This window comes from Thamnophis sirtalis, unplaced genomic scaffold, assembly GCF_051295495.1.
Source record: "Thamnophis sirtalis isolate CommonGarterSnake01/CBP01778 unplaced genomic scaffold, rThaSir2_p1.2 scaffold_12, whole genome shotgun sequence".
Taxonomy (NCBI): domain Eukaryota; kingdom Metazoa; phylum Chordata; class Lepidosauria; order Squamata; family Natricidae; genus Thamnophis; species Thamnophis sirtalis.
Window position 1 is genome coordinate 25,557,896 of NW_028261392.1, and position 23,615 is coordinate 25,581,510.

At 36.0% G+C, this 23,615-nt stretch overlaps 1 protein-coding gene across 6 annotated transcripts in view; it reads left to right on the forward strand.

The window, feature by feature from the left end:
- Positions 1-23,615, forward strand: part of DOCK9 (dedicator of cytokinesis 9) — a 123,563-nt gene that overhangs the window by 75,785 nt on the left and 24,163 nt on the right. For 3 of the 6 annotated variants that reach the window (XM_087726168.1, XM_087726171.1, XM_087726170.1), the window contains exons 29-38: positions 48-131; positions 1,012-1,123; positions 2,876-3,054; positions 5,728-5,844; positions 5,957-6,077; positions 6,719-6,852; positions 10,570-10,684; positions 11,558-11,624; positions 12,448-12,495; positions 15,212-15,348. In XM_087726168.1, coding sequence (XP_087582294.1) covers positions 48-131; positions 1,012-1,123; positions 2,876-3,054; positions 5,728-5,844; positions 5,957-6,077; positions 6,719-6,852; positions 10,570-10,684; positions 11,558-11,624; positions 12,448-12,495; positions 15,212-15,348 — 1,114 coding nt within the window. Of the gene's footprint in view, positions 1-47; positions 132-1,011; positions 1,124-2,875; positions 3,055-5,727; positions 5,845-5,956; positions 6,078-6,718; positions 6,853-10,569; positions 10,685-11,557; positions 11,625-12,447; positions 12,496-15,211; positions 15,349-15,829; positions 15,874-23,615 lie in introns of all 6 variants that reach the window. The other 3 variants (XM_087726172.1, XM_087726173.1, XM_087726169.1) reach the window with 2 other exon arrangements.

Genomic DNA, 23,615 nt, shown 5'->3' on the forward strand with positions numbered 1-23,615 from the left:
TTTCAGTAACTCTTTTGTTTTTGCTTTGCTTTGCTTTGCTTTTGCAGCGATGCTTCACTTTTATGGATAGAGGTTTCATATTCAAGCAAATTAACAACTATATCAGCTTCTTTGCTCCAGGAGATCCAAAGGTACTATACTACAAAAATAATTCCTGAATTGAGATAATGATAGAATTTTCTTATTATGTTTAGGGATATTTAGATATATGAACTTTCAATGGGGTTGTTTTTTGTAAATTCAAGGAAGACTGTTATTGTATCCTTCTTAGAACCCCAGTCTAATGCGATTGCAGTCATTCTTGTCTATAGGTAGTCCTCGACTTACAACAGTTTGTTTAGTAACTATTCGAATAATGGCACTGAAAAAAGTGACATGACCATTTTTCACCCTTATGACTATATCAGATTTAATTAATTGGACTGTTAGGGGTTAAAGTATAATAAATGAGACTAAATTGTGGCATGCTAGTTCTGCAAAATTGCCTTGATCCTTTTTCTAATGCTCGATACAATTGATATAATCCACACCTTAAAGTTGATTTTAAAAACCTGATATATGGTAGATTTTAACTGATGATGGGATTTTTAGTTTAAATCAGTTATTAGACGATGAGGCTTTTTTCATTTTCTGTGTTAGAAGATAAATATCATTTTATATTGCCATCCACTGGCAGTATATAAAATTGCAAAGTCTATTCATAACTTGATTTGAACCAGTTTCAGAAATTATTAGAGGCTGCTGTTGGTACATAATCTATGCAACTGCAGCAGAAAGAGAAAATGAATCAAGAATGGGCAAATAATCCATAATTATTGTTTTTATATGCAGGTGTCTACAGCCATACAATTCTTTAAGAGTACAGTATATATATTGGACATATAGCCATTGCTTTGCTAATATCTTGGATATTGAGCCAATGATGTAAACATTTATTTCCTTGCCTTTTTTGATTAATATCTAGTGGATCATAACTTATAACACAATATTTTGTAAAAATATGTTTTACAGGCTCTTTTTGAATTCAAATTTGAATTTCTCCGAGCAGTATGCAATCACGAACACTATATTCCTTTAAATCTTCCTATGCCATTTGGAACAGGCAGGATTCAGAGATATCAAGGTAAATTTATATTTGATGTAGCTAAATTGAGATTTCTAAAAGAGTAAAGATTATCCTTAAAAAATCCTTCATATCCTAAGAATTATATATTGAAATTCTGTCCGCTAATAAATATAATAAATTCTTCTTCCTGTTTCAGTTCTGTAGGTAGTACAATGATAAAGTAAAAATTCATAGGTAATTTAATATGTAATTCAGTTTCTTACTTTCTTTGTTAGGCATGAGGGGAGTGAACAACAATATGCTAGTTTTTGTCTATCTTTGCTTCTTTTTTTCTTTGAATTAGCTTTCCTTACAGTGGAGTCGTATGATATTCCTGGAGGTAGGTGTGAAGTGTGTTTCCCAAGCATAAACCTTGATTTTAGAAATGATAATAATGTGTATAGAAAAGCAAATGCAAGAATTTCATGTTTGAATCATGCTAGAGTTTATTGAAAGAAACATTTAAAACATGACATTCCACCCATCTTTTACAAGTTTCACATATGCAACCATATTTGATGGACTAGTAATTAGTTAGTAGTAGTAGACCAGCTAGTAGTAGTTCCACTTTTTTTATTACATCTGGTTTTGATAGAGCTGGTTCTGCAGAAGTGCACAAATAATTCTCTGTGATCCAATGTACTTCAAGCCTGTGTATCTTAACAGTTTCTTGTGCTGCATTGGGAAACTTTAAAACTATTAGTTTATTTCCACTTTGGCACCGCCAGTTCTGAAGAGATATTCAAACTTCAGCTATTTGTAAATATATATTTATCTGCGAACACCTAGCTTTTTCGGATGCTGATATTCCTGGTTTCTAGTACAGCAATAGCACTTGGATTTATATACCGCTTCAAAGTGCCTTTACAGCCCTCTCTAAGCAGCTTATAGAGTCAGCATATTGTCCCCAACAATATACTGATCTCGGAAGGATGGAAGGTTGAGTCAACCTTATGCTGGTGAGGATATATGCAAGTGGTATAACTGGCACACAATGCCAAGTTGAGGAAAGAGCCTCCTAGCCACAACTATCATCTGCTGTTTGAGCAGAAGAACACCTCCAGATTACGTACTGGGTCTATCTAGGGCAATGGTGGTGAACCTATGGCATGTGTGCAAGAGGTGGCACGCAGAGCCCTCTCTGTGGGCACACACGCCATTACCCCAGCTCTGTTTCAGGTTTCTTCTGTGCATGCGTGCGCACCTCCCGCTGGCCAGCTAGTCTTCAGGTCTCTGCCGCACATCCGCGAAGCATGCACGGAGGTGGGGGTGTGCTAGCGTGAGCAGGTGTATGCCCCTGCACCTTGCATGGGGTGATCATGCATGCGTGGGTGCACAAGCACTTTGCCTGCACCTTGCAGTTTGGGCGTGTGCACACACTTTGGCCACTCGGTGCCTAAAAGGTTCGCCATCACTAGTTTAGGATAGTGCAACTCCATCCAAGACCAAAGATGCTAAACTCCCAGATGCAACGACACTCCCCCCCCCCTCCCCACAGACAATTCCTCTTACAAAGATTCACCTACAGTTATTTAATCTTACCAGGGTCATATGAAAATTATTATATTTCCAGTTTGCTCTTTCTCTAAAATTATGTCATTTTTTAAATGGGCTGTACGTGTATGTGTCTGTGTCTGTGTTTGTAGGCATTGATGAATTTATTGTGAATGATTTTTCAGTCTTCTTTTGTACCCCTTCAGCCTTTCTGAACTCATCTAAGAGGAAGATCAGCATAGAAATAAAATAAAATTTTGTAATGCTTGATTTCAGATCTTCAGCTGGACTACTCCTTATCGGATGACTTCTGCAAGCATCACTTTTTGGTGGGACTGCTTCTCAGAGAGGTGGGAAATGCATTGCAAGAATTCAGAGAGATTCGACAAATTGCAATCGGAGTTTTGAAGAATCTAATGATAAAACATTCTTTTGATGACAGATACGCATTAAAGGTAAGCAGATTGCCAAAATGTTTACTTTGTAAAGTTAATTATTAATATCTTTATGTACAGAAGATTATATTACATTGAGAATTCACATAAATTTTTACAGATGATCTAATTCCAGGACTCCACGTACTGTTGTGCTCCAATGGCAAAGATATTCTAGGCACTATTGGCTTCTCCACTCACTATATAAAGTATATATAGTAGATCTGCACTGCTGTGCTTTAAACACTGTACTTAGTAGGAGTCTTATAAAGTGTCCAAACCTCTTCTTGTGCTCTTATTTAATTTTCTGTCTGGAAATGACTATTAGAAAATATTTTGCCTTTAGTTCTTACCATACTAAATTTACTGTCTTTCAATTTGAAATAAAATCCCAGGTCTTAAAAATTAAACTTTCAAAATAATAAATGTTATGCTACTCAAAATTGTGCGCGCGCGTCCCACGCATGTGTGATCATCCCAGGCATGCCCCCACCCAAACTGTGCCCCCGCCCCTACGCATGTGCCCCTGCCCTCAAACATGCCCCGTGCATGCACGGCAGAGACCCGAAGACCAACTGGCTGATGAGAGGTGTTCGTGCATGGACAGAAGAAACTCAAAACAGAGCTGGGGCAACGGTGTGCATGCCCACAGAGAGGGTTCTGCGTATCACTACTGGCATGCGTTCCATAGTTTTGCCACCACTGTCTAGTCCTTGGGGAGATCTTTCTAAATCTTTAACATCTGATTCATTTCCAGTATTGATAAACTGATAATGCTATACAATGAAGGAGAAAGAGCTGATTGGTTTTAACATCTAGTGTATTGTTGTCCAAAGTGCAAGGCACAACAATAGAAAAGTATACTATATATATATGTGTGTGTGTGTGTGTGTGTGTGTGTGTGTGTGTGTGTGTGTGTCTTATTTGTGCTGATAAATAAATAGCTTGAAATAGATCTATACTAGCCTCCCTTTATTTATTTATCAGCACAAATAAAACACAAATATAACAAAGGCAACAGTAGAAATATTGGGTTTCTGTCGTGATGGACTCTTGTGACGAGCTGATTGACAGAGAATGGAAGCAGTTAGCTTCCTCCCATAATTGGGGCATACCAGGGGTTGTGACTTTAAATACACACACACACACACACACACACACACACACATATATATGAAAAGTAATCAAAGCATCATACATTTCTGGAATTTTCACTTAAAACTAAGTCATTTATTTTAGACAGTAGACTATCACAAGCCATTTACAAAGCAATCAAATTGACCCTAATAGTGTCCCCAAATGATTTCAGGATTTAGAGAATACTTATTTATTCCATAGAAAATATTGGTGGAAATTAATCAGTTTGTTTATAATATGTTGATATATTTTCTTTAATATACTTACATATATTTATGCTTTTTATTTGGTGATAGAAATTGGGGAAGAGGGAGTAATATAATATTGATATATTCTCGTTGTATTCCTTTGTCATTATTTATTTTGTTGGATTATTTTATACTTCCGTTTGCACTCCTTTCCTTTTCTTCCTTTTTATTATGTTTATAAACTGCCTTGAGTAATCCTGTGGTGAGATAGGCAACAAATAAATTTAATAAATAAATAAGTACATAATACATAGTACAGTACAAATTACTCATGAAATTTTATTTTTTATGGATTCTCATAGAAAAATTTATTATGAACAGACAATATAATATTTATTTACAAAGTAATCCAATAATTGAGTAAACTTTAAACTTGTGATTTGCTGTAGAAGAATACTAAACACAGTTTTATCTGTACTCTTTAAATTAAATTTGGATAGGATTCTTGTACTGCTTTTCCTCAGGACATTGAATAATTAGCAACTCTCTTTCCTGCATCTGAAAAATACTATCACTTCAGCACTCCAAATTACTTGAATCTCCCAGATGTTAAAGCAGTTACCATATTTTTTGGAGTATAAGACGCACAAAGATTTTGCTGAGACAAATTTTTTAAAAAAAGTTTTTGTACTCTGCAAATCTCCCAAAAATGGGCTGTTTTTTACGAAGACAGGCTCATTTTTTATCAAAAAAAGGGACATGCATAGCCTTTAGGGGGCTTGTAGAGTGCTCCTGGGGGCTGGGAGAGGGCAAAAATGAGCAAAAAACATCCCATTTTTCACAAAAACAGCCCTGTTTTTTGTCAGAAAAAAAAGGGCACGTATAGCCTTTAGGAGGCTTATAGAGTGCTCCTGGGGGCTGAGGGAGCCAAAAATGAACAAAAAATGGCCCATTTTTCATTCATTTTTGCCCAGCCCCAGAAGCACTCTAGAAACCTCCTAAAGGCTATGCATGGCCATTTTTGTAAAGGGGGCAGGGTTTAGGGAGGCCAAAAATGCTGTATTCAGTGTATAAGAGGCACTCAGATTTTCACCCTCTTTTTTTGAGAGAAAAAGGTGCGTCTTATACTCCGGAAAAAACGGTAATCAGATTGGCTACTGGTATCAAGGAAACAGAGCGAGAATACGTCAATGAATCTAATTTAAAATCCTTCTCTGGTAACTATGCATTAATGTAGATTCTCAATGCTAAACATCAAATCCCTGAGGGTTATAACTAAATGAAAAACTGAAAGACATCTGATCAAATTTATGGACATTTAATGTGCTTTTACTTTGGTTTAATAATGAACTTAAATATTCTTTTACAGAGTCATCAAGCAAGGATAGCTACCTTGTATCTGCCAATATTTGGTTTACTGATAGAAAATGTTCATCGAATTGATGTCAAGGATATTTCACCCTTCCCTATCAATGCTTCTAGCAGTGTAAGCATATTTTTTAAATAAAACGATCATATATCTCAGTGTGCAAATATCTCTTTAATATAAAAATTAACCATATCAAAGGATGAAAAAATGTTTTGCATTTTTTTAACAGGGTGCAAAAGATGAATCACTTAATTTACCAGCTGCAAATCCATTGATGACTCCACAAAAATCTATGAATGCCCTTGACAGCAGCCTTCAGAAAGATTTGTTTGGTGCTATATCAGGCATTGGTAACCATATACAGAATTCAGAAACTTTTAAATATAGCTTTAGTGACTTGCAACATACATGTTTATGAGAAACAAAATCAATATTTATAATGACTGAAGTTGGGATGTGAAAACTTCAGTTTAAGTTCTCATATTATTGTGAAGCTTTTGACTAGGGCCACATTTGACTTCTTCACTTGATGCTGAGGTTGAAATCAAATATTTGGCAGCAGAAAATGGGACATATGACTATTTGATTTCAAGTCCTAAAAGTAAAAATGAAGCAATAACTCCCATTACTGAAAATGGAGCCGTGTCGTTATGAGGTTCTATTTCTTCCATTGATAATCCATCAATCAATGGGTTACTCATTTTTATCATTAGTATTAAATACACACCTAATCCTGATACTCCCCTCACCCCTATTTCAACATACATAGAAGTAGGAACAGGTCAACTGATTATCCTAACTTGGTGAATGATTGAGGAAAATGTTAAGCCAAGTAAATCTTTTGTGAGTATTGCTAGACTGGGCCCAGGAAATGATAAAAAAATATATCACTATGAAAAAAATTATTTTTGGAATTTCTGTTTCTCTACAATACTTTTCTTTATCAGTTGAGACTGTAACACATCCCTTTTGTGTACATTTCATTATTCAGCACCCCCATATACTTCTTCCACTCCTAATGTTAATTATGTGAGGAATGCAGATTCGAGAGGTTCTCTTATAAGTACAGACTCAGGAAACAGTCTCCCAGAAAAACATGGCGAAAAGAACAATTCACTAGACAAGGTATGAACTTTTAATGCATTTGTATATATTAACAAAATATACAGCATCTTCTTGTTCTGTTACAAGTGTCAGGACAGTCAGCCTTTCATACAAACAAGAATTTGTCATCGAATTGGGAAGTCAAAGAGGGATGGTTAAGCCTGTACCTTGGTTATGTTGACTTCTGACTGATAGGTGTTCCCCCGCTCCCCCATTTTTTACATTTTCTTTTAACATTGTTAGATGCCCAAAGTCACTCTGTGAGTGAGATGGGCAGTATCTAAATTTAATAAATAAAGTCATTAAGTTGAGCTGGGGTAGCCAATTAGATTGAAATAATTAAATAAATAGTTTCTGCTAAGGATAAAGACTAACTGTTTTAGTTCTGTCATAAATAAGATGCTGTGTATGCCACAGTTACACAGTAAATTTTTCAGTTGGAAAATTATCATATTTACAATATATTGTAGCCAATCCCTTTACTTTGTGTGTGTGGCATATTTCTGTCTCAATTTTAAAAACCTTGCCAGAGGAACAATATGTTTTTAAAAAGTGTCAACATAGTATTTTTACCTTTTTAATAAAACATGCATTAAGTCTTCAGTGGCACCAATGTAGTCATTAAATATTACAAATTGATTGCCTAAGCATAATTTGGTTGATATAGTGCAATACACAGTTTTTCTTTAATTGGCGTTCTACTTTTAGCATTAGGACTTAATTCTTGTACACTAAGAAAACAATGGTTTAATCGATTTTCTCCTTGACCTGCCTTGTGGCAGAGGGAAAAACCGCTCAGAAGACATTCTTCATCTGCACTGTATAAAAGTGGAGTAGAAGAGCGCTATTTATCATCCAAGAAAAAACGGGTCACGGTGGATTTTTCAGTACTGACAGCTCTGTCCTTACCAGAGAGAAATTCTCATGCAGCTCTTCCATTACAAGTAGAATTTGGGGGTTTTTTTGTGATTGGTTGGATGGTTGGTTGATTTGACTATAAGAGTGCAGTGTGGTCTGACAATTTTGCTAAACCACTGAACCAGATTTTTAAAAGAGAAAATAGCTCAAATAATCAAGAAACAACAACATGCATGTGTATATGGAAATGTAAATAAAAAAATCATATATGGAAATTAAATAAAATAAAATCCCATTTTAAAATATCTTTTAAAAACTGCTTCTTGCAAATGGTAAAATTGTCATTAAATCTATTCCCTTCTTGCTAATGGATTAATTCTATGTGAAACAATTGACTGCAGTATTAATATATTCAAACTTTTAAAATGTTTTTTATTTAATATGTTTTCAGAGTGGTGGTTAGATGTACTAATCGACTTTATAGCCTTTTTGGTGGTTTTAACTTACCTATTGGTATATTTAATTAAATTTCTCCAGTTGCTGCAAGATAGAGGACAGAGTTTTCTTTTAGCACCATATATAGTAGGAAGTGATTACGGCATAGAGGAATGAGACTGTTGTGGTTACCTCAGAAGCATAATTTCATTCTCAAGATAAAAAGAGAAATTAATGTATTTGTTTAAACATAATGAGAATTTCCCCCATTCTGGACAGCATATAACATCAATAAAAACATAATAAAAATAAGTATATTGGAACAATGATAGAGTAAAAAAATAATCACTGAAGACAGAGATAATTCAAATTGAAATAAATCCAAATTCATGAGGGAATACAAATGAAGGATTGAAAAACTTTGTTCTAAATATATTAATTGAAGCATATATGTGCTTGAACTGAATTTTGTCAAACTATCTTTATCTTGCATGATGCAAGTTTTTATACTGTGTTGTGAACATCTCTGTCAGATATTCTGTTGCCTACTGAAGTAAATCTTACTTCTTACAATATTTGTGAATAATTATGATGGATTCTTTCTGTTCTTCATGTTTGCTGTGCTTTGTTTATAATGTGTAAATTCCATCCTGCATTGACTGGTATTTTGTGTGTATATATTTTTGGTTTTGCAACTGAGATATGCAATTCAAAATTAACAACTCACAGTTTGTCTTACACGTGAAATACATAAACATTGAGTTATGGCTCAAACTATGGATTATGGGTAGGAAATTGCTAGTCTTTGCATCATATTGGCACTCATCCTCTTAGATATAGCAATCTCTTCTTGCATGTTTTGATTCTTTGAGATTGAGAGAAATGCTGAAAGACAAGAGCAGATACACAGAAAAAAAGGTGGAGCAATGGTGTACAGAACAGATATAGAGGGAATTAAAATGTTTGCTGAAAAGGGGCCAGGCTATATTGGGAAAAAACTTTTATATTCAAATATAGTTTGAATATATGTTGATCTTGATTCTATTAACAGGAGGATTAGAATTAAGATCATGTGAAGTATTAGTACTGCTTTATAAAGCCTTAGTAAGATTACATTTGGATTACTGCATCCAGTTTTGGTCACCGTATTATAAAAAGGATGTAAAGACTCTGAAAACAGTGCAGAAAAGAGCAACGGAGATGATTAGGGGGATGGAGGCTAAAACGTGTGAAGAACGGTTGCAGGAATTGGGTTTGTCTAGTTCAGGAAAAAGGAGGACTAGGGGTGACATGACAGCAGTGTTCCAATATTTGAAGGGCTGCCACAAAGAAGAGGGTATCAACTTATTTTCCAAAGCAATTTCCAATCTAATCAAGGAGAGTAGCAACCTAGAACCAAAGAGAAATTTCCTAACAGTGAGAACAATTAACAAGTGGTATGATTTACCTTCAGCAATTGTGGGTACTTCATCACTGGAGGCTTTTAAGAAAAGACTGGACAGCCACTTGACTGGAATGGTATAGGGCAGTGGTGGGTTGCAGGCAGTACACCCCGGTATGAGTGTACCGGGACCTGCCCGTTCCGGTATGGTGCTGCAGAGGGCCCACCCACCCACCCGAGTGTCTTACCTGTCCTTTAAAGCCTTTGGCGCTTCTGCGCATGCGCATGGCACGTACAGCGCCTGCGCAACACTCCACCAAGCAGCTGGAGCATCGTGGAGGCTTGCGGAGGCATCGCTGGAAGGTACAACGCATGCGCGCACCTTACGCGTTCATGTGCCAGTTGCCGGGTTGCAATGGGATCCGAAACCCACCACTGGTATAGAGTTTCCTGCTTGACTGTTTGGATTAGAAGACCTCCAGGGTTCTTTCCAACTATTTTAGTCTGTTATAAAGTATAGGGAAGAAAATTCCTTAACTATTTTTAAAGCAAGCACTTTTTTAGAAGGACAGTGATTAAAGTGGTGAATTAGGAATTGGGATGTCCTGGCTCAAGTCTATCTTTATTGGGTGACTTTCTGCCAGTCAGCCTTTCTCAGCTCTACAGGATTGTGGAGAAAGAAAAATGGCTTTAACAAATTAATAAAATAAACACAAAGGTAATATTACAAATCTGGAATTTTATATAAAAGAGCATTCAAAGGCTGGATGATAGATGGATGGTTCCAGCTTTGCAAATATAGGAAAATGACCCAGAAAAGCTTTCTCATATTATTAAATACTATCACACATTTATATCATTATCAATATCATTATATTTAAGGAAGTTTGATGTAAGAAACATATAAACATATAGAAATTTAATAAAATAAAATTCAGTTTTGTCCTGTTTTTTGGTATGCTGAATTTTGTAACCATCTGTACTGTTCTCATATGAGTGTTAGAATACAATTGTGTCTTCTTTTTGAGAGATTGAGATAAATACTTAAATGCCTTGTTTTTCAGAACCAGCAGGCTTGCATTTCAGGAAGTTCTGTTGTTCGTTGTGATAAACTAGATCAAGCTGAGATACGGAGTTTACTGATGTGCTTCCTTCATGTTTTAAAAAGCATGACAGATGGTAAAGGAAAACTTACATTTTTTGTAATACATTTGGAGTAACCTTTTGGATAGTTGTGTATTAGCTGTTTGGGGCAAGAAAGGATCCTCTCCCTTGTAACTCTGTACATGCCCGGCACTAAGTTTCTCATATTATCTCAACTTTTTTTAGCCCTTGTAATGCACTTGCGTGTGCACACACAAATGCAAATATGTTGATGTGTTACTTATTTCTTTGGTACTGTTTCAAAATCATTTTTGGTACCAGTTATCAATTACTTTCAGATCAATTGCAGTGACTAATTCCTCAGCACCAAAATATCAAGATTCTGGAATTTTGACATTTGTCAGATTCCAATATTAGAGGCACATCTACTTTGTATCTGAAAGTATGGTTCAAGTTTAGGATAGCGGCAATTTGCATCAGTGGTTATTCTCCATTATTCCACTTGAGTTCTCAATGTTGCTGAGGGTAATCAGATTCAAGGATATCTATGGGATAATCCCCATGGTAATTTAATTAAAGATCATTACTTCATGGATATCCACTCGCTAGTACTTTGACTAATTTAATAATAATTTATTACTGATTGATCAAAACCACCGGTACTCAGAAACTGATTTATTTAATTTCATATTATTGTCAGCCTCAAGTTGATAAATTGTGCTTAGTCTTCAGTAGCACAGAATCTCAATTTGTTTCTGGAGAAGGGTTTGAATTTGGTTCTTAACTGTTCAGTAAAGGTATCTATATTGTACATATATATTCAAAATTGATTAGTAAGTACTTTTAACGGAGGTTTCACTTAATGTAGCAGAATTATAGCTTCTTTTTAGCTCCTTAAGTCTAAAAATAATTGCTCTAATTGCAGTTTTATTTTCTTGTACTTTGTAGATGCTTTGTTTACATATTGGAACAAGGCCTCAACATCAGAACTTATGGATTTTTTTACTATTACGGAGTAAGTTTGAAATACCATACAGTTACCCTATTAGCAGCACAGTCTAAATCTTATATGTAACATTCTAGATAAACATTGTATGTCTTTGGTGGCGCAGTGGTTAGAATGCAGTATTGCAGACTAGTTCTGCTGACTTGCAAGTCTTACCAGGACAAGGTTAGCTCAGCCTTCCATCCTTCCGAGGTGGGTAAAATGAGGACCCAGATTGTTGGGGGCAATATGCTGACTCTCTGTAAACCGCTTAGAGAGGCCTGAAAGGCCTATGAAGCGGTATATAAGTCTACTGCTATTGCTTCTGAGGTCGGTAAAAGGAGGACCCAGATTGTTGGGGGCAATAGGTTGACTCTGTAAACTGATTAGAGAGGGCTATAAAGTACTGTGAAGCAGTATGTAAGTCTAAGTGCTATTGCTACTGTATTCTGTTAATTTGTGTCCTATTCTTGAAGACTACTTAGTCGCTGCAGTTTTCATGGCAAGGTTTTTCAGAAACAGCTTATCATTACCTCTTTCCTAGAGCTGAGAATAAGTGACTGTGTTACCCAATTATCTTTGTGCCTAAAGTTGGACTAGAACTCAGTGTCTCTGGTTTCTAGCCTGATACCTTAGCTACTATACCAAACTGGCTCTCTAAGTATTGTATATGATGTTGTAATATCATAAACATTTCAATTATAAAAGTACCTACATGGTGAGGTAATCTTAAATTCAAGAGAAAGAATATGATCTATCCCTTATTTTGGCTCTAACATTAGCACAGTTTGTGGATAGTTAACTAGGACTAGGTCAGCTAAATCAGGGTGACTTCTTTTTTGCTCTCTTTCAGAGTATGCTTGCATCAATTTCAGTACATGGGGAAGCGATACATTGCCAGGTAATGTGTATAAGTCAAGTGTGTTATTTTATTGCAACAGAATGCTTTAAAATCTTGATGATTGACTAACGTCTAACATTGGGAAAAATGCATGTCAAGAAAGAGGTAAGTAATTAGACTTAGTTATCTGACGTGTTATCTGTGGCTCCTGAATGTATTTTGGTTCCACTTTGACAGTTTTTTGATGCCACATAATTTTTTGTTAATTATTATCGTAGCTGTAGAGATTAGAGAATATTTGGCTAAGGAAAGTAGCATATTTTTATACAGTATTTGATATCTGAATTAAATTGTTCATTCTGCTATATGTATTCTCTTGGCACTTTAGGAAGTTTTAGAGAATCATCATAAATATCTCCCATTCCTGATCACCATTAAGGCTGATATTTTATGCTTTGATATCAATTTACTTAAGTAAATAATGAAATAAAATAGAAGAGCATTTTAATGTTGAAAAAGTAGCCCCCTCGAATAATTTGGAATGAACTTGTTACTTGCAGAAACATCAAAAGTTGCCCAAAACAATTGGATTGAACCACAGCTTCTTGAGCAGGGGGCACACCACAGTCTCCTCCAGAAGTAATGGAACACAGCCCCCCCCCCCGCTTTACTCAGTGAAGCATGGATTTTCCCTCATATTCAATCTCCTACCATCTCATTAGTTGTCATCCAACTGGGAAGTGGTGGAATTGACACTACAGAGGGCCCACTCCACTTTCTAAGGACCTAGTTTGGATATACTGAATACAAACATGCATTGCTTTCTCCCCCTCCCCCCTTTCATTTCTTTACACAAATGTCAATTTCTTGCAAGTGTGAGGAAGAATAAAGATGCAAGAATTTCCTGTTTGCTGAAGTTAATTATTATTTGAAAATAGACACTGGGTTTAATAAATACTGGGTATCTTTCAGTTATGTTTGTTTTCTTCATAAGCCTGTTTTTATGAAATTGCAAATTCAGATAATCACTTCAGATTGCAGGTGTGGACTATTGCAGCATATTTAGGGTACCCATCATTTACATTTAGTACTGTAAGCCTCTTTGAATATTGAGATGGGCAGCATATATATTTAATAATAAATAAATAATTTCTGGTTTCCAACACTAAAGCTTTCACCTGCAATCTCAAGTTGTAAATTCAAGATAACAGATTTGCATTCAGACTTCATACTTCCTGATCGTGAAAATTGGGTCTGTAAATGTTTGTGCTGATAAACTTTGGGGTGAGAACACAGTGGACTCAAATCACTGTAATTATTGCAATATCATATTGTATACAGGTAGTCCTCGACTTACAACAGTTCATCTAGTGACCGTTTAAAGTTACAACAGCACTGAAAAAAATGACTTATGACCATTTTTCACATGTACAACCTTTGTAGCATCCCCATTTTTGATCATGTGACCCAAATTCAGTTGCTTGGCAACTGGTTCATGCTTATGACGGTTGCAATGTGCTGGAGTCATGTGATCCCCTTTTGCAACCTTCAGACAAGCAAAGTCAATGGGGAAGTCAGATTCACTTAACAACCAAGTTACTAACTTATCAGCTGCAGTGATTTACTTAACAACTGTGACAAGAAAGGTCATAAAATGGGACAAAGCTCACTTAATAAATGTCTTACTTAACAACATAAATTTTGGGCTCAATTATGGTTGTTAGTTGAGGACTGTCTGTATTAAAATGTAATGATAATTTCTGTGAATTCAATCTATCCCTTGATTTGTTCTTCTATTGCAAAAAGGAAAAAAAATAATGTAATTATAATAATAGCTATTGCACAGAAAATATATCATCCAGACAGCATGTGATAATATTGAAATTAAAATTAAAAACATGCATGTTTCTGATTTTGTGGGAAAATTTTTGAAAGAAATTCACAAACAAATATTAACTCTACACTTTGAAATGCACCAAAGGAATGTATTAGCAAAGAAATTGCATGCGATATTTACACACCCTATAGTTAAGAGTAATGGAGAAGTGTGTAATTCTGGTATTGGTTTTCATTTCTTGTCAGCTCTGGTGGTGGTACACACTAGGAGGTTAGTCTGTACTGATTGCTAACTCAGATCATTTTCTTATTTCCTTCATTTGATTGCTGGCAAGTTTAACAAAATATATGGCTCTACTCCCTTCCTGCCTGGTAAGATACAGGTGTTAGCATTTTTCACGTCATTCTGCTTTAATTGCATGTGTGCTTATTAAAGACCTGTTGACTTTCCTTTAACTTCTTTTCACAAATATGTATGACCCACAATATATTGTAACTTTTACATTATTTTAATTTATTTTATAAAAACCTCCTGCAATGCTTGCAAAATACTTCTTATTTGTGCTAATAAATGCAAAACAGCTCAGGACCGACAGGTCAAACAGTTAATCTTTGTTGACTGAGTCTTGTTTTAAAGACTACCGTGGCTGACTATCTGAAAACCATTCCAACATTTTAAAAATTTAGAAGACCACCCAACATTTCCAGTTGGTAATTAAATTGTATGGGCCACCTCCTCCATATAGTGTGGGCCATATATAATTGCTTTGGCTGGCTAGATTTGTTCACATGGACATTAACTGAAAACACAAGAAGCTACTTTTTATTTTCATTCTCTAGTGGAATTTTTTGCTTCAGCTGCTTAACTAACTCTCTCCCTCTCATGCTGCAGTGCAACATGTTTAACTTTTGCTTCTGTCCAATTTCACTCATCTTGCAGGAACCAGGAGGGGTTGGGACCCATAGTTCATGATCGAAAATCTCAGACATTGCCTGTTTCCCGTAACAGAACAGGGATGATGCATGCCAGATTACAGCAGCTGAGCAGCCTGGATAACTCTCTCTCATTTAGCCACAGTAAGTTCCATGACATCATAACAGCTGAAATCTCATCTGGTACCACAACACCAGGGGCAGGTCAAAACCCACACCAGAGCATGTCATGGATTTTAGTTTTCTAGGTCAAACCAAAACATGAATCTGCTCACTGGACAGCAGCAACACCAAATGCAAACACAATGTTAAACATTGTTGACATACATACATATCAAAAATACTCTTTGCAGACTTGAAAATTATGTATTTACATTCTGTGGTGTTCACCTTGAAAGCTTTTTGTGTGTCCAATGCTGCTGGGAATTGTGTCAGTTTACAGTTTGTCCCGAGTCCTCCTAAAATGGGGAAATGTGCTTAGTTGATTGGGTGACCATGTTTTGACATAGAGTTTAAGAGAAACCTTTTGCAGTAGTTTGAAAATACTATGAAAATGTAAAGTCCATGATTTAGTTTGGATGTGAAGAAGCACACAGTAATTAAGTGAATTTTTCTGTGTTTTCAGTGTGAGAAAAATATCAAGTTTGCTTGGAATTTCTGTAGACAATGGTAAGAAAATGAGGTTACAGTCAGATTTTGTTGGAACCGCTTGAAATAATCATCTCTGGAAATACTTCAATTTTATTAGTAAGAAGAGCATTCAATAGACATTTTTTTAATAACAGAAAATATCAAGTTAACAGGCAGCTTGCTGAAATAACATATGCATATACAAACATAGACTCCCAAACTTATACACTCATATATTCCTGTCATACTCATTTTTAGGGTATACAGCACTGAGAAAGAGCATTAAAAACAGGAAGAAATAATAAATGAAAGACATTAAACCTCAGGGTTTAGAAAAAGAAAAGGAAGCCTAATTAAAAGTAGATAATACCAAGACTATTTGCTAGATTTTTCCATATCTGTCTGTGTAAACTATTCTTGTTCTCACTATGTCCATACACTGATTTTATTATCCAGACTTATTGTTAAAAAAAATTTTAAATTTAATTTTTAAAGTTTTCTAAACATCAAAGTTTAGTTTTAGCTAAAATTTCTGACTAAAATAAAACATCAATTCAAGATCAGGCACGTTGCTGAAATAATGTATGCTTATATACACATACTGTGTAGGTTGGAAACATGCGGAAAAGGCCTTCAACCTGCAACTAAAATGATGATGATGATCACGACGAGATATATACATAGATGCACACAAATATAAATCGTTTTTTTTTTGTCACATTATTCCCTTTTGAGCAGAATATAAAAGAGGAAGAAATAGAAGATAAAAGAAATGAAAAGCCAGAGTGTAGAAAAAGAAAAGGAAACCTAGCCAAAAATGGCTTACATCCAGATTCTTTGATAGATTTTTTTTTCATATCTGTCTATTCTTATCCTTGCTTCCACTATGTCTGTGTACTGCTTTTATTCTCCAAACTTCTTAATGAAATTGCTTTGAGGATTTCTATCAAAATCCAGCTTTCTCAGTCTTCTTCTTTCTCTCAGTCCATTCATACATTTCTTTTGCAATTTCATCATTCTTTCTACATGATCAAATCATATGAATATACTCTTTGTATACTATTATTTTTGAGTGGAATTATATTCCGCAGAGCGTACACTATAACAAATAAAACACATTTGCTGGATCCCGTTAGATCAGAGTTTCCCAATCTTTTCAGCTTTGCATACTGGCAGAGGGGAGGCTGTGTAAGTGGCAGTCAAGCATGTGCAGCTCCATTTGGGGGCGCATCGCCCACCATGTCCGCAGCCCAGTTCCAAAAGTCTCAATACCCGGTAGTGAGCCATGGCCCAGAGGTTGGAGACCCCTCTGTTAGATGACTCTTTTTTAATCAAGGAAGTTGGAGCATGCCCACTCTGTCAGTTCTGGGAGGATTAGCAGAAACAATTGGAGGCAGGGGATCCCTCAAGTAACTCAACACTATGCCATCCAGGTCTTTATAGGTGACACACAGCACTTGAAGTGCAACCAGAACATAACTGAGACCCAGTTCACCTCATAGAGTAGTGGTATTGCAATAATGTACTACATAACATCCCAAACTGGCCACACCACTGCATTCTGGGCCACTTGGGCACAATTGACATACAAGATTGATCAGGGCAAAGATCTTCCTAGCCACAGCTGCCACTTGCTCCTCACAGGAGTCATGCATCTAAGGAGATTCCTTAAATTGCACAGAGTTAGTGGGAATGCTACCACCCCATAAAAAAAAAGATGAAAAATCTATGGATGCAGGAGGCCTCAAAGCCTATAGCTATTTATTCCTGCCTTGGTTGAGTTGCAGCCTCCTCATTCAGACACATTCACAACTTCCAAACATTGGGAAAGAAACTCAGTGGTTTCACTGAGTTGCAACAGAAGAGAATTTATGTTGCTCAGGTTTTAATTGTAGAGTCCTTGGCTCTTTCTGAGCTTGGTTATTTGCTTGTTGACATTTAATTACCATCTAGGTAACATCAGCAGTGCCAATAGCAATGACTATCCTACAACATCTGCAAGCAAGCAACTAAGGCAGAGGTATGCAACTGAATGCCTCAGAATCTCACTGGAAGTTTCATGCAGATGTTTGAAAACGTGGGCAAGACAGTAGAGCCCTGTGGTAACCTGCAAAGAGTAACAGAATAACAGCATTGGAAAGGACTTTGGAGATCTTCTACACCAACCCTCTGCTCATTTCAGACAAATGGTTGTCCTGTCTCTTCTTAAAAAACTTATGGCTAGATCTTTCCCTACTGTCACCAACACCAGCTGGAACCAATCTTGAAAGAACCACGGCACAACATAACCAACATGAAATGACATGGATCTAAAATACAGGCAACTGAATTCACAGTCTTAAAACTCATCAGGCCAACTCTTCCCAAATAATCGAACTATGCCTCAATCAACTCCATAGGACTTTGACTTGAGAGGTAGACTCTTGCTGTTAGAAAATCCAAGCAAGTTTATCCAACAGATGCCTGGAATAAACCTCACAATATATCTTATATGTTCCCTGGCTTCTCCTTGGGGAGGAGAAATCTGGTCACTTTAAACAAGACCATCAGAGGGTATTTTGCAGATGAAATAAGGATGGATGAATAATTATGTTTTGCTGCCTTTATTGCCACAAGATCAGCCTTAACAAAGGTTTTCACTATGTTTAGTTGAGTTCACTCTTTATTTTCCTCCAGGGGCATTCTAGGGATTTCTTATGTGGCTTCATCATCCAGAATGTTTCTGAAAACCAGGGGGGACTCCAGGATCCCTATGCACATAGTTCTTACACATGTGATCTATTTGAGGGCCTTTGTCATACTCTCATTCCAGGCAAGACTAACGCCTCAGGTGAACCACCTACCTGATGCTCAGAAATAATCCAAATGTTCCTCTGAAACCCACCTACTTCTGTTGAGACACCTGGGATAGACTGATTGAATAGCAATAGCACTTAGACTTATATACCGCTTCACAGTGCTTTACAACCCTCTCTAAGGGTTTACAAAGTCAGCATATTGGCCCCAACAACCTGGGTTCTCATTTTACTGACCTTGGAAGGAGAGAAGGCTGAGTCAACTTTGAGCTGCTCAGAATTGAACTCCTGGAGTGAGCAGTGAGTTAACCCTGCAGTACTGCATTCTAAATACTGTGTCACCATGGCTCTTATTCTTCCCAGGGTGCTGCTGGAGAGAACTTGAAGATCAATAGGGAGTAATCAGACCATAGACAGAAGACTGATAGTAACATCCACCACTTTCAGATAGTTTGCCATCATCCCAAGACCAAAAAGTGGTCTTGTATGTGAGCCTGCTGCGAGTCAGCTTTTTGGTAATCTGGGCCAAGTTGAAATTCCCCTGTGCCTTACATTTGGGAACTCCATTGTCAATCTGGTTGCTGCGTCAAGCAGCTCAGGTAGGGAACTGCTATGTAGGAGGGAGTCTGCTATGATAGCAGCAGTCTTAATCCAATCCTGGAGCCTAACTTAACAAACAGGATTCACTTACAGTTGTCCAGAGAGCAATTCTGCTGGATGCTACTACTCCCTGTCACATGACAGTTACCACACTACTGCTCCTACTTCATTTCTGACAAAGGCAGTCTTCCTTTCATGCCCAACCACCAGGTATCACTAATACATGCAAGGTCAGCCCTTTCACCAATGGTAAAGTTAGGGATGAGTGGAATTTTATTGTAGATCAACCATGCATTCCACAATAGCAGCCATAAAGTTATAGTCCCCGAGGCTCTGATGACCAGGCATTGGGCCAGAGCACAGGAGGCTGGACACAGCATCTCTCTCCTAAGCACCAAAACCATGAGGCCCCTATTTGTTACTCTTCACACACAAATATGGCATTTCCTTTTAATCCAACTGAACTTTTTATTTTATGTGTCATAGCCAATTCTAACATATATACAAATGTACATACATGTATATGTATATATAAAATAAAATCAGCAAAAGCATGTTCTTATACACATTTTTTTTAAATTCTTTTTATATTGAGGGGTCCTTGGCGCTCTTGGAGCTTGGTTGTTTTTTTCAAGGATTTCATTACCCAAACTAGATAACACCATCAGTTACCAAAGGTTTAGGTAATCTTTGCAAGAAAACAAGCAAGCTCAGAGAGCACCAAGCACCCTCATTTCAACTCTGAGCTACAAATATTCTCATTTTATATTGTTTTTTTCTTGGCAACAGATGTTCTCTACTAGAATTTATGTCTTAACATTTCCTGATTTTCCCATCTTTAGTAAACACTAGACAACCCATGACCGATTGGGTCATCCTTTCAGAGAGATTTCCTTTCCTTACCTAAACAGAAACTGAATGACCAAGGGTAGGCAAAACCCCAGTGAATGTGAGAGAGGGTCTAGAACAGGCCTGTCAAATTGGTGGCCCACAAGCCAGATGCAGCCCGCACATACCACGCCCAGCCCGGCTCCGCAAAGGCAAAAAACATCACAATGCAAGCAGTTTTGACACCCCTAGTCTAGGACAACTAGCTGCAGGACAATTCAATGCTGTATTAAATCACTTCATTCCGTTATTTTTATTATTGGTGACACATTTTCATAGAAATTATTGTAACTCTTGTATTTCTGGATTGATATTATTTTATTATTAATGGCCATGGTGCCACTGAAATTAATTTAACTTTTGTATTTTTTGTCCTGCGGCGAGTTGTTGTTCCATTCTGGCAGGAGAGACTTCCATCTTTCTGCTGGTTTCCTCACTGATTTTGTTTGTGGGAAGCTGCAAGGATGTGTTGGAAATCACAATCAGGAGACTGGCAGCTGCCACAAGTTTGCAGATGTAATTGTTTTGAAGATCCTTAGAATTTCAGTTCCACAGGAGTAATGGGTTCTGGATTTTGGATGTGTTTGTTAAGTACCATTTGAAGTACTATGCTTCAAAATTATTCCCTAATGAGGCACAGTTTCAACTAATTAAAGGTTACAGACAGAGGAGACTTTTAGTAGTATACAGATTTTAGCAAAATACATAATTCATCTGATTTTGTGCCATAATATATGATTTGCTATGTCATTCACCTCATTTTTCTTGTCAAGCAAAGCAGCCTTTTTCTTTGATACATTAATTTTCTGGTTGTTCTTGTTGTATCTTACAATCTTCTAACTTTCACTGCAAATTGTTCTGATTTACAGCCAATAATGCAGAGGTATCCGTGTACAAACATATATATTCACATCCCACTATCATTATATGCATCCTTAAACGCTTAGTCATAGATATAAAACACTAAAGAGACATCATTTTTAACTGTTTGGTAAGCATTCCAATTATTCTCGCATATGTATAATTATTGCTGTATACTGCTCTGATCACATTCAGCAATCAATTTTCAACACTGTTTTTGAACCAAATATTCTACAGTTCAAGTCTCATCTTTTTATCATGCTTTTTAATGACACTACAAATTAATATTACAATAAATATGCATTTATATATCTCAATGACCTATTATTTCATAATAAACACTTAGGTTTATATGTTACATTGATATCCTTTTTGTTTTAGTTTCGCAAACATATAACTCATCTATATTTTTGTTAATGTATCTATTTATTTTGACATATCTCCAAAGATAAAATGCAAAATACAAGAATAGAAAAAAAAGAAAAAGAAAATCTGATACCCAGCAAAACACCATGGGTACCAATTCCCATCAAATATCAAATACATCTTACCTTAGACATTAAAAAAATCCACCTCAGATGAATTCTGGAAGATGAATAAAAAATCTGATATTTTCTCCTTTCATAACAGGTCTTTAAGAAAATTATATATTATATATTACATATATATATAATTTTTCTTAATGCATTTCTCAATAATTTTTCTTTATATACACACAAACACACACACACAAACCTAAACAGTCAACAGGTAATCCCAAAGGTTAAAACTAATCTTCAAATCCCTCTGTTAACCATCTGTTATTGTATTTAACAAGTAGAAAGTCCCGAAATGGCTTCCAGTTTCTTATAAACTTGTCTAATCCATTGTCTCTAATCAAAGCAGTTAATTTTGCGATCTCTGTTAATTCTCTGCTAATTCAGTGAATTTTAAAATCCATTCTTTGACTGTTGGTGTTCCCTTTTCGTTCCAATGCTTAGCATAAACAATCCTGTCAGCAGTCAGCATATTAAGAAACAGCGTTATTTCAGTATTGGTTTGTCCATAATACCTAGAAAAAAAACTTCAGGTTTCATTAATATTTGTATTTGAAATTAATGTATTTATTTCATTTAACAGTTTATGTTCTTTATTGTTTCCTTTTTTAAACAACCCAAGCTGCAATTTTTCATATACCCTGTATCCCTTAAAAGAAGACCTCCCCAGATAATAACCCCGGTCGGCCTTTTGAGCGTATGCGCTAAAAAGTCCTCTCTCAAAAATATTGCAACACAGCGACAGCCATGAGGTGACCACGCTCGCAGCCTCCTGCACCTCAAAAATAGTAAGACCTCCCCGAAAATAAGGTTGCCTATTTTGGGGGTCAAAAGAAACATGGTAGTATGGATATCATCAAACCATAGTTTTCGATGAATGAAAGTTTCACACAAAATGCCTATAATAATATCAAGTAGAAATAAACTTCATTGCTGTTTTTTTTAAATTCCAAAGCCTCTACTGCTCTTTCCGTGTTCCTAAAAGAGAAAAATGTAGACGGAAGCAATCCGATATTTTTGTTTTTAGATAGATCCTATGGAAACAACTCTGTGACTAGTCCAGAATCCAGAACTTCACTGTGTCTGATTCTCTTTAAAAATGGGAAATGTAACCACATGGCTCATAAAATGGCTTATTTCTTGTGTTTGCCAACTTGAAGAATTGCATTTTCTCTTGATTTATTTTTATATGCATATGTTTATATTAATTGAATAAACTATGTTGTTAATCTATGCTATATTTTACTTGCTTATTTTAGTATCTTAATAAAGTATTTGTGTTCTGTGGCCATTAAGTTCAAGTGCAGTAATGAGTAAATAAATCTACAAATGAATTGATTTGGCCTATTGAATTTGTAATATAGGAATGGCAAGCTAATTAATCAAAAGTTTATTCATTTCATAAATTACTATATATATATATATAGCAATAGCTAACCTGTTTCCCTGAAAATAAGTCCTCCCTGGATAATAAGCCCAGTCGGACTTTTGAGCACATGCGCTAAAATAAGTCCTACTTGAAAATATTGCAACAGAGCAGTAGCTACGAGGTGACCACACTTGCCGCCTCCTGCACTTCAAAAATAACAAAACCTCCCCCAAAATAAGGCCAAGCGCTTATTTCGGGGGTCAAAAGAAAATAAGATCCTGTCTTATTTTCGGGGAAACACGGTATATTAAAAAAACAAGGTAATTCTTGACCATTAGAGGTTTAGGCATGACACCAGACCAGAATTGGTCAAAGTCTGTTGCAGTTCAATTTCTAAGTGAGTCCCATAAATAAAATAAACAACCCAGTCAAGGAGGCTCTGCTTGTTTCAATGATATGACATTCCTTCCTTTTTTCATTTCATCTTCAATAGAATTAAATGTATTTGGAGATTTGAAGTAAAATTGTTTGCCGTCAGAGGCTTCTTAATAATACTAATTAATTTAATTGAATCAAATTTAAAAACAGTCATCTAAAGATGAGTTTTTATGTGTCTAAAAATTATGCATGAAGATTTTTCTGTATAAATAAATGTTAAATCTTCAACTCTTATCCACTCTTCATTTTCTAGTTAAATAAAAAAAAAGACAAGCCACAGATTTAGAAATACCG